This window comes from Cydia splendana, chromosome 9, assembly GCF_910591565.1.
Source record: "Cydia splendana chromosome 9, ilCydSple1.2, whole genome shotgun sequence".
In the NCBI taxonomy this organism is placed as follows: domain Eukaryota; kingdom Metazoa; phylum Arthropoda; class Insecta; order Lepidoptera; family Tortricidae; genus Cydia; species Cydia splendana.
Genome location: NC_085968.1, coordinates 3,974,124 through 3,986,621, shown reverse-complemented (window position 1 = coordinate 3,986,621; position 12,498 = coordinate 3,974,124). Strand labels below are relative to the sequence as shown.

The 12,498-nt window shown below is 35.7% G+C and overlaps 1 protein-coding gene across 1 annotated transcript in view; it reads right to left on the bottom strand.

Annotated features, from left to right (window-relative positions):
• The window catches only part of LOC134793354 (uncharacterized), a 125,849-nt gene that overhangs the window by 24,754 nt on the left and 88,597 nt on the right, over positions 1-12,498 (bottom strand). Inside the window, exon 2 of the mRNA XM_063764911.1 lies at positions 5,216-5,337. Coding sequence (XP_063620981.1) covers positions 5,216-5,337 — 122 coding nt within the window. The remainder of the gene's footprint in view (positions 1-5,215; positions 5,338-12,498) is intronic.

Below are 12,498 nucleotides of genomic sequence, written 5' to 3'. Positions count from 1 at the left end.
GGCAGAAACAAATAGATTTCGCACCATTTGTCAGGATTTGAAGTCATTCTGTCACCTAAGTTAAAATACAAACATCAAAGTTCTATAAAACCTGTTCCATACTAAAATGACTCAAAACAGAATGAATAAAGTATCTTTAGACTCCTTTTATCCGAATTAATATTGATTCAGCAGTGATATATTGTAGCAATCTGTCTACGATATAGACGAGCGAAAAAATAATCCAATAAATGTATTCTCGGCCAGACGGGGGTGATTTTTCTAACTCAATATCGAATAATAGAATGGACACATTTTCAATCTTTCATTTACAGGCAAAGGGAAATGGAAAAGTTTACTTGCAAGTTGCAGCTAAAAAGTTATTGTATTACGGAAATTTGAAAAGTTAGTCGTTTCCGTTAGGCCAATATGGCGCTGAAAGATGAGTTTTAATATTGGTTCCTTTTGCATTGCGTTCGGATGTTTTCGACACACCAGTTAGATTTCCAATAATGTAGGCGCATATACAGATTTGTAACAAATGATATCAATTTCATTTCAGTTTCGATGCAGCGAATTGGTGTGAAAATGAAAAATGTTTGTTTCTGTTAAACAATACAGGTTAATTTTAGAAGGTTAAGATCTAGTAGGTATAGACATTATTACCTGTGGCAGGAGATCATGCTCTTCCGTCATGTTAGTTAGTTAACAAAAAGAAATTAACAAATTTAAGTGTTAAGAAACTTGCTTAACCCTTATCTTGGCAAGGCTCAAAATATGTTAAATATAAAAAAAAAATAGTTTTTCGTCACCTATTGAGCATACTGGACTGTTAAAAAATAACGGAAAAAATCCAAGATTTTCCAGTTTCTGAAAATCATATGTATCATATTTAATACAATGCTAATCCCTCAACAAAATAGTTACCTACTTTTTAGAAGAAAAATGTGGATTTTAATAAAAATAAAACATGTAATGCAACAGAAATTATCATTTATTGCTAATTAAACGCAATCAAAAGCATCAGATGACTATAACACCTGTAAAAATAAATTATATTTACGAATACCTGATCACATGGGCGGAAAATTTGATCCCGTAAACTTTCAAAATAGTCGTCAGCAAAAAGTTGAGTAAAATATGAAAGTAAACAAATAATAAAAAGTCATAAAAAATATTTTTTTTTTACTTTGGGGGCATTTTTGCCATACACATATTTTTCCGTGCTACGGGCTACGGCGTAGCAATAATGCTACGGCGTGCGAATATACAGTTAAATAACATCTAGTACTTTAAAAAAATCAAAGTTCAATAACTAAATAATACGACAACTAATATAAATAAAATACTTGAAACATGTTTTGTACGCCCACAAATATAAAAAAATCAAAAAACATGTAAAACTATTTTGACGACAACTTGGCAATGTATTAAATGTAATACAATCCTTTCAATATGTACATTTCTGAGTTCTTGGCAATGTATCAAATATAATACATAACAGTTTTCTGTAAAATTCTGTGTATTCAATGTTTTTAAATTCAAATGCATTGTAAATATTTATGCACTAACAGATAGTAAATGCATCAAAACGTAAATAATATGGAAAAATATATACTAATCTAAGAAATAAATGCAAAACTTCCAGTGCGAACCAAAATCTGTTGTCTCCGTGACTCCATGTTGATTATTACTAATTAATTTACAATGACACATGTGTCTTTTATTTTTTTCTATAAAAAAGGAGGGTAGCTCGACATATTGATGGAAGAATTATTGTGTTAGGTAATAAAGTGAACCTGCTAGATTTTTTAAAGTTCCATGTATCACGGGTGTTACAATGCCAAGATAAGGGTTAAAAATAACAAAAGTGGAGTGACTCTATTTATTTTCTTTCTGATTTATTTAGCGTGACTTCGCCATATACGTCGTTTTGGAGTCGTGTATCCTAAGATTTTCTAAATTAATGTAAGATCCAATGTCGTCACAATACCTAAAATACTCTTTCAGATATACAGTTACTCGTGGCACCAAGACCTGTTGGTTTAAACACTTATTTGATCAGCATTGTTTTTCAAGACGAACGCATCCTAAGTAAACAAGGAACACCCATATTTGTGCAAAGCACCCAAGCATTTAATGAGAGAAAGAATGTCGATAATTGAATCATTGCTTACAGTTTATGAACTCAAAAACTGAATGCGCAATGTAAACTTTTCGATAAAATATGTGAAAGGCCCACAAACCCACCAACCACGATCATCAGTCATGATGGATGCGACCAAGAAGAAGAAGATGTGAAAGGCATGGTCAAGAACGTATCTAGTCGTCTTTTGTTAGTGTCTTCGATTTGGTAGTGTCTTGGACTATCTGAGGAGAGTATTTTCAAAAGGGCTTATTTCTCTATGACCACTATACTAAAATAAGTCCTTTTGAAAATACACTCCTCATCTGTCGCGTCATTCAATATTCAGATAACTAGTCTTGTCCTGTCAATTTAGAATGTATTACACTGTCTCTCAGAAATGAGACAGTCGGTAAAATAATTTAATACCTATTTAACAAAGCGTCAAAATCTAAAGGCTCGTTTACGCACTGAGTTTAGTACGAGTTCATACATTTGCTACTAGCGTTTAGTGGAAAATTAACGAATAGAACTACTTAAACACTAATCAACGCGTGAACAGAACCTGAAGAATAATTAATTGTATGAGTAACATATCCACAATGCAAGCTTCTTCAGGTAGCTACAAAAATCCTCCAATAATGAGTCAGTCAATTGGTTAGTCAGTCAGTCGATGTCAGTCCAGCACTGAGGTTGGAAACCACGACAAAAAGAACCAGACAGAGGATATTGGGTAAAGAAGCGGCCTATATTCAACAGTGGACGGATGAGGGCTAAATATATAGACGACATTCCATCGCTAACCTGTATAATTATAAAATTACACCTACTATCACAGGGGCTTACGAGTATAACCTGTTCCATAAAGCCTAATTGTTGTGTAATATCTTAATGGTCATTAAGAGAAGTGGTCTGATTTAAAAATATGAAGATTATCTCGATGGAGACGAGTCTTGGCGCTAATTTTAATTACACATCTTAGACTTATTTTTTTAAGTACCTATTACACAAAGTTGACAGGGCATGTTACTTAAGGTCTTTTCTCAGTCTAGCGACGAAGATACATTGCCGTACCACTGTGGGAACCTGTCCAAAACCACTAAACAGACACCGCAATCCACTACCAATACAGCTCTTACTGAAACAAAGAGCAAACGGCCGCCCGTATCTCTAGCGAGGACCGATTGACTCAAATACACACAAAAAAAAAGATTGCCATGAGTAATCAGTTATAATAACTTAAATTAATATTACCTTAGCAGATGTAATATTTTCAACATACCCTTATTAACATTATTTACATCATAATGCTGATGAGTATAGATACGGCCAATAAAATGTTAATTATCTGACGAGCAAATAAAGAGCTTACTTTTATAACTCTGTTGAAACACGTTACGTCTGTATATTGTGGCATAATTATACGTAAAAACCATGCAACGTAACTGAAGAATATTTACATAGGTAAGTACATAGAATAAAAAGCGGTAACTAAACTCATTTCGCGTAGATTTCGTGAGATGAAATTGCAAGCCGGATTTCTTTTTAGGGACCCGTCTGGATCTACCTTGTCTTAATTGATAGATCTGTTTCAATTTCACATTTCTCGTGGTTGACTGTATATACTTTCATCCTAAATCAGCGATACAATCCATCATTCTGCAACGCAATTCTAAAATGTCTCATGAGCCTCGGATTAATTGTTTCATAGCTTTTTATTGAGAGTCCGCATCAAGCTCGGTTCTCCATACAAACGTAGTTATGCTCTCATTTTAAAACGACTAGCCAGATTGCTTTGAAACTTTGTACTTACAATAAGATAAGGTATATCTATGCCTGTAATTAGTTTATGTAGCTTCAGATATCATAGTTAAAAAAAATATACAGCGAATTTAAGTTTTTCCTACAAAACTTGCTTTTGCTCTATTTCGTTTGTTTTATAAGCTGGAGTTATATATGTAAACTAATTACAGGACTAGATATACCTCATGTAATTGTATGTGCAAAGTTTCATTACAATACAACACGTAGCTTTAAAATGAAAACGAAACTCCGTTTGTATGGGAAGGTGATATTCGACCTAGCTTTCTGCGGAGTATTTTACCACCATTGAAGTAAACTTTACAATGAGTCCTTATATCCATACTACGATTGAAGACAAATGATTGTTCACGTTTAAATGTCGGTCTGAAATATTTATGGACGAGCCCTCGCCGGAGATAGGTACTATTATAATAAAACCTAGGTCTAGACGTAGACGCCTTTTCTGACCTTCATCCGTCGTCTGTATTTACTTCAACGGATAACCTCTGTAGGTTATCCTTTCTTTATGATTTTTATGAGATTTCGTATGGATACTGTAGTAATATAAAGTGCTTTCGCTATAATATGATTTTGTAAGGATTCCAAGATCTCTATAACAGAAAGTGTCATATCTAATCTTATTTTTGAGTTATATGATATTGCGGGTTAAATAAAGTCGGTATTTCTCGAGTTCTCTTCTTTATTGGCTAAGAGTATTTTAAGGAGCCTGTTATTAACAAGTCAAACGTCTACTCTTTACACGAGATATATACGATCCTACAGTCTATATAATACGTGTTATTATGAATATAGTCTTCCATAAAACAGAGTCCCTAAGTGCGAAATTAGAGTATTTTGAGATATGAGGAAGATCATATTTGGATGTGGCCGTACCTACTTTGCCTCCCTGTTTAAGTGTCTTATAAGAAAAGTCTAAAAGCGGACACTGGACAATGAAGCAAAATACAAATACAAGCAAGATTGAACGAATAAGTATTATTGCTATCGCTATCAAACGCCTGAGTTTAACAGGTATTATATCGTTCCCCCGCCAACACAAATTCTCCGCCAATTCTCGGGATTAGCCCCATTGAGCCGTGGCAAAACGCCGGGAAAACGCGAGGAAGATATAATGATGATATTGTTCCCCGCGAACCATAAAATGTGGTTCCCTATTTGAGCTGGACTTCGCGCAGCATGTTGGGCCGGTTGGCTCGCTGCTGGTTCACCTTCAGCACCATCACCTTGCCGGACGTTTTGTGGGTCACCTGATAGAGAGAGAGAGAAAGAGATGAGTTATGTACTTACCCAAGTATGTTGGGATGTTTCAGTTTGTTCATGAGCTGGACTTCGCGCAGCATGTTGGGCCGGTTGGCTCGCTGCTGGTTCATCTTCAGCACCATCACCTTGCCGGACGTTTTGTGGGTCACCTGCAACAAGACACTGGCGTTTAGCAACTTTGAAATCGTCTAATTTATATCAAAATCTATGGTTTTTTTTCCACAACTCCTGGAATGGAGCAAACTCGGATTACACTAATTTAGAACCAAATGAAGGTATTAAGACGATTTCCAGCTTGCTGGGAATTAATTCATGGAATAAATCTAATTTGACTGGCCTACTAATAATCCAATCGAAATTATAAAATAGAACATTATCAACTGCGCAACGGGACTTAATCGCGTATTTAAGATTTAAGATTTACCTCCGACATTTCGAGGACGGCGTTGTCCCCGTGGTCCCGTCGTCGTCGTGGTGTCTTCTCCGAGACCACGGGGACAACGCCGTCCTCGAAACGTCGGAGGTAAATCTTAAAACTTAAATACGCGATTAAGTCCCGTTGTGCAGTTTGATAATGTTTAATAATCGTGAAAGTTTAAATCAGTGTTATAAAATAGAAATCGAGTAAAGCTCGACCATTACATACGCCTGCTGATGGAGTTGATTTCAAAAGCCAATCATTAATGTTGACTAGAACTGGCAATATTAATAAATAATTGTTTAGTTGTCTTTCTATGCGTATAAAAAAGCAAGTACCTACTTATTTTTCTTTGCTTAACTTAAAATAAAGACGGTTCCAAATTCCTGACGAAAACATTTGTCTGTATATTCTAGATCTTATTTTAAATCAGGTCAGACATGAACATAATTACGATCAAAGTCTTTAAATAGCTTATATTTGAGCTCTGTTTTCGAAATTACACGTTTCATTGTTCTAGAAAAGCTGCGACCGCTGGCTTGCTCCCAAGCCACCACAAAACAGATTGCTTTAATTACTCTCAGGCCAATTCGAACGCACACTGATATCAGAATAACATCTAAGGGTGGATTTCAAAATCCTGCGAAAACTTATGGTTCGGTCTTTATAAAAAAAACTAGTAGGTTGTGCGAGTTGCAACTTTTTTATATGTTTTTAAGAACTATTATCTTCATGTTCCTTCAATTACCATCTCCAATAACTTAATAGTTTTTTTTATATAAAATGTTTTATGTGTCTAAAATCATCACCGTCTACCGGAAAAATCTGAACCTTATTGTTTGCAGTGAAAATTATAGCATACCTATCGTACGATTGCGATTTTTCTTTTACTTATATCTTTTCCATGTTGTTGTTTAACACATGGGAAAATATGCAATAATTCCTTCACCGAGAAAGTACATTTAAAAATATTTAAAATTTTGTCACGAATATTCGTCAACACCGTCATGGTAATGTCAATGTGAGCTTATCTCCGTGTATGAACAACGAAATACCGCTAAAGGTCCTTGCCCTATTTTTCACTTTAATATAGAATGCCAAAAATGATTTCACTATAAAGTCACATCATTGAATCGTGAGAAATATTACGAACAAATTTGTAAAACGTAGTTTGTCACAACAGAGCATCATCACCGTTATGCTTTGGTTTAAAAAAGTTACAAATGATATATTAGAAATAATTATTGAAATGAATGGCAAACTACATGAGGTTTATTGTGTAGCATAGACATTAACTACTATTAATCGTATTCTAGAAATAAAAACAAGAAACTCTCAAATCGTCAACACCATACCCATCATCACCGGGAAAAAATGACGACCGGTGATGATTTCATGTGTATGGTGATGACGGTTCTCAGAAACTTTTCTAGTTATTTTGCTATAATTCATTATGAAATTAAGCTGTATGTTTGAAAAACGTTCTCTATGTCTTCTAACATTATATAATGTCTACCTTATAAATGTAGAATAAATGTAGAAGAAGATATGACCATTTTTTTCACACTAGAGGATGGTTAGTTTTAAATAACATTTTGACTGAAGTAGGCAAAATTTAGGTCACTTAGAACTTAGTACATACAAATGTTTATTTTTTATTATCTAATAATGTAAATCGTGCAACTTAGAGTCTGTAATTGCATGTTAGTCGTGTTAAAACAAAGTATTTAAACAAGCAACATATATTAAGTTTTAAGCGACCATAGGCTACGGTACTGGCTCACTATCGTAATGGCCTTATGTTTTTTGATAATTATAGCATCAGCGGAGCAATTAATAATTATACATTGGGTAGTCACCGGACCCAATACCTAACATTTTGTAACTTATGACATGCATTACAAGTAGGGGTCTTGCAACTTATAAAACACTGATTATATATTAATGTTTAGCTATTAAACAATATATATGTGGATTTAAATCATTATAGCTATTCTTAAAGTTAATTTATAAATCAACAAAAATACAAACTTATGCAATGAATCAAATTATCAAAAAAAAAGTAATAAATCATAAAAATTAAGCTCACTGGTAAGCCAGCAATTTTATAATATGATATAAATACCAAGTTATGCAGTAGATAAAAGAAGATGCGGGTTTAAACTGATAATAAGAGTACAATATTGGTAATATGATTTAACATTGAAATACCCAAAAAAAATATTAAATACATAAATTGCCTATTTCGGAATATAAATTATTTAAAATTATACAATAAAAATACTTGTTATATATTTATTTATATGAATAAAATGTATTTTTTATAATTTTCTAAAAATAATTTATGTAGCTAGTCTTATGTTCAAAAACATGTTATTTGTAATGTTTATTAAAGTTCTAAAGCCTTACAATTAAAAAAAGTATTTGTTTTTTTAATACGTTTTTAATACATATATAAATTAGTTCCCAAATCGTCATTACCGTACATGCAGTGTCATTACCGTCTATAAAAGAGTCATTACCATACCATGATTGTCATCACCATCTTGCGTTTTTATTTTAAGAAAGCGATAACTTCAAATATAAGCCACAAATGATTGTATAAATACCATAAATATCCTCAATATACAGCCCCCTATTACTTTACCCAGCTAGAATCGTGTTAAATTAAACATTAAAAAAAAATATTTTTTTGTATGGTGAAATTTTTGGTGATGAAATCCACCCCTAACTGATGTCATTCAGTTATCGTGCATTTCGCTCGTACTTGTCCGTACATGTATAGGCGCGGGCGAGCCGCACGATAATTCAACATGATTCAAATATCATTCTGATTTCAGTGTACGTTCGAATTTTTGTGTAACAAGTAACAACTCGTTGTGTAACGAATACTGCTAAGCACGATTCTGATTCTGCGCATCATACAAAAGTGTGGATATATGTCTAATTTACATAAAACCGCACGAAATGAGATAAATTTAATTGAATAACGAAAGACCACATTTCTGTTTCAGGTTACTAAAACTACGTATAACAGCTCCTTGTCTAGGCAATAGATCTTTTCTCACTTGAGTTAATTATTAGATATTCATTTCGTATTGCGTTTAAGCGCTACCAAGCCAACCATTAAACGTTACTATCCAATGTCATTCAATACTATCTACGTCGATTCGTCTTACGACTCGGTCGTAATAGTCCGATTGCATTTCTAGATTTCCACTATACCGTTCTGCGATGGTGTTCTGTTAGGCTCTTTAGAAGTCTGCGAAGATTTAAGTGCACTATTAAACGTACCGTTAGTAAATAAATTCGAGCCACATCTGACCTCAGAGATTTGCAGTTTTATCTGTGATTTGTGGGTTGTTCGCGTACCTAAGGGTTTAATGGGTGCGTGGAAGACATGACAAACAGTAATGAGCACTTTGCACGGATGGATTGAGCTGTGTAAATTGTGTTAGGGGGCAATAGCATGGTAATATGCTTTAAGAAAATTGTAGGATAAGTATGTAGTAGTAAATATAAGTGGCAAGTAAAAAGTATCTTACGCCGAGCATACAAAATCGCTCGAGCACCGAACGGGACGGGAAAAATCTCCCTCATTAATCAGGTCTGACCTCAACCGACAATCCGAACAAATTATTTTTTGGAAATTAGAACTTCGTGCAATCGGTGCAAAGGATTTTCATGGATGGGATTCTTTAGGACACTTGCCTTTTATATGAAAAAATTATGAATGCTTTCTTTGCACGTTTTGCATGTTCTATTTACAATAGTTATCAAATGTACCTGCGCTATCAGATAACGCGCACAATGCTCTAAGTCAATATTATTAAGTGGTATCATTACCGTCGTATCTGGAGAATGCGATAACGCAAAGTCTATTGCACGAGTTAGCATTTAAATAGATTGAGAGAAAATTGAGGATTTGCAAGGTTGATTTCCAATCTTGAGTTTCTATAAGACTTAAATGTTTACTTGCTTGAGCAGAATGTTTACTTGCTTGATCAAAGTTGCAGTCCACGCAAGTTTCTGTGCGTAAAGTAAGTACAACTACATAAAAATATCATTTAGTGAAGAAAACTATGTCAGAAATAGGAATATAGGAAATAGGTATTAAAACTTATTATTCTCTTTATTCATTTCTCATCTTAAGTTAGGTTATTTATAATATGAATATAAAAGTAAAATATAAAAACACTTACAAAACAATAAAAATTAATATAAACACATTATAAAAAACCTAACCTAGGGTGCCGCCAGCAGCGGGGCAAGGCCCAAGCTACCGGTGGTCAGGGCTGCAGAGAGAGGAACCGGCGGACTATCCGCGCCGTGTCCAAGATCACCGCCTTCTGCATCTGACCCTTGATCCAACCACCTAGCGAGAGTCTCTCAAGGTGTTGGTCGAGACTCTTCGCTATTAGACCGTTTACTGAAACGACTATCGGGACAATGATCGTCGAATCAACATCCCACATGGCTGTTATCTCGTGAGCCAAGTCTAGGTACTTACTGGACTTGTCCTTCTCGGCTTTCACGAGATTCTCATCGTGGGGGATGGTGATGTCAACGAGCACGGCCCGACGTTGCGATCGATCTATTATCACGATGTCAGGCTTATTGGCTACAATAGTCCTGTCAGTGATGATAGATCGATCCCAATAGAGCGTGGCACGACCATTCTCGAGAACAGGCGCAGGTAAGTACTTGTAGTACGGTACTTCGCGGTCCACAAGGCCGTATAGAAGAGCAAGTTGCTGGTGAATAATCCTGGCTACGAGATTATGTCTGTGCAAGTACTCGCCGTTAGCAAGATGAGAACAACCGGAAATGATATGCCTGAGTGACATATTATTATTATTATTATTTTTGCATGTATGTAAATTCAATGATGACGTGTAAAAGTGCCCTTGTGGCCTATTTGCTGAATAAATGTTGATGTTTGATGATGTTTGATGTTTGATTAGTCCCTATATTGTTGTATATGTTGCTGTATATGTTGCTATACAGCGAAAAAAAAAACATCATGAGGCAATCTGTTAAGAAACTAAAAGATTATTAGGTGTCGTCCTCAATTGGCCATGAAGTACCTATGTTAGCGCCTAAAGTATTGCTCAAATCCTCTTGTAGGTACAATAAGAGGTTACATATAGAGGTTTTTGCAAAATGTGACCAAGTGTGACAAGGAGGGGGGGAGGGGTAAAAAAACCTAGAAATTCGTGACGTAATTAATGGATGATCCCTTTAGCTGGATAAATATTTGAATTGAGTAACACTTTTTGTGTTTATAACCCTAGAAAGTTACCAATGTAACTGGCACCCAAGTTCTAAGTAATACATCAAAATAAAGTGTCCCTGACGTTTCCTAAGCCGTTTTACGTTCTCCATGGACAATCATCAATTTACTTTCCCCCAATGTCAGGTTCTCAAGGCATGGGGTCCCCTTGGAGTGGTGGGAGGGGGCATTAAATTGTCATTTATATTGTGGCTGTCAAACCAACACTCTAGTAGTAAGCACATTGAGACGTTAACGAATTGATTCGGATGAAAGCAATTTGTAATAAAAGCAAGTGACTCTTCAAACTTCACAATAATATGTCTGAGTGTTCAATTCTCCAAAATGTCTCAAACATACCTACACTTCTAGGATAGACGTTTAGTATTTAGTACGCCAATCCGATATTACCTACCACTTGGCCAGCCATTGGATTGGTGGAAATTTCAGTTGACAGTGTGGACGAAACATACGAGATTTGCGCAAAGGCGTGAAAGACATAATTATAAGTTAGTCTTTTACGTATCTCTTTAAAAGAGCGTGTGTGAACTGTAGAAGGCAGCACAAAACCCTATTTATTGGCGCAAAGTTTCATTGTCATGTTTAACTTTCCGATTTAGGCCACAAGTTGGCAGGCCCTTCAGCAGCAAGGGGGCTATTCATAAATTACGTCATTTCAAATTAGGGGGGGGGGGGTCTGGACATCGGATGACGGTAGCATAAAGTAGGAGGAAATGGGTCATTTGAAGCATGATTTTTGGATGATTATAGGGGGGGGGGGGGGGGGGTCAAAAATCGATGACGTAATTTATGGACAGCCCCAAGGAAGCGTGCGTGAGATAGGGGGTAGCATGTACTTATTACCGTGAAGTATCAATGTCAAGTGTAACTTTCCGGTTTAGGGTGTTCATCCTCACACTCTAGAATAGTAGTTTGTGTTACAAGGGATCAAAATGATATATTTCCGTCAAGGGCGTTGAAGCGATGGATTCTACAATATGGAATGGAATCCTGAGCGTAATGAGGGATTCCAGTGTTAACGCCCAAGACGAAATAATTTTGATACCGTGTGACACATACTGCTTTTCACATCAACTATGAGGAAAATAAAAAAATCTTAAAGTGTTGACACACTATCGCACACATAAGTGAGAGCGAGAAACAGATATCTCTTTCTCGCTCTCACTTATGGGTGCGACACACCAAGATCGCGGTGCGGTGCGATGTTACGGCCTTTAGTGTTGACACTACAGTGTTGCCACTTTTTAATTTCTTTTTTGCCAGGCTGTACATACGATGTTCATAGTTAATTATATTACTGGCAATGAAATGTCGTTGAACAGAAAAGTGCCACTTTGATCCCTCCTAGCAGGGAAGAAAAATCCATTTTCTGCTTAGGTGATGTGAAAACTAAATGGTCGCGTACTGTGCAGTTTAAGAGGAATTTCCTCCCGCGGACGCTCCGGCTGTGGAATGCGCTAGCTCTCTTCCGAGGTTTTCCCGAGGGTCTGCAGTATGGCTATGGGATTCTTCAAAAAAGAAGTGTACCTACATGTTTTTAAAGGGTCGGTAACAAAATGTAACACATCTGTAGTTGCAGGCGTTCATACTACTGTGACT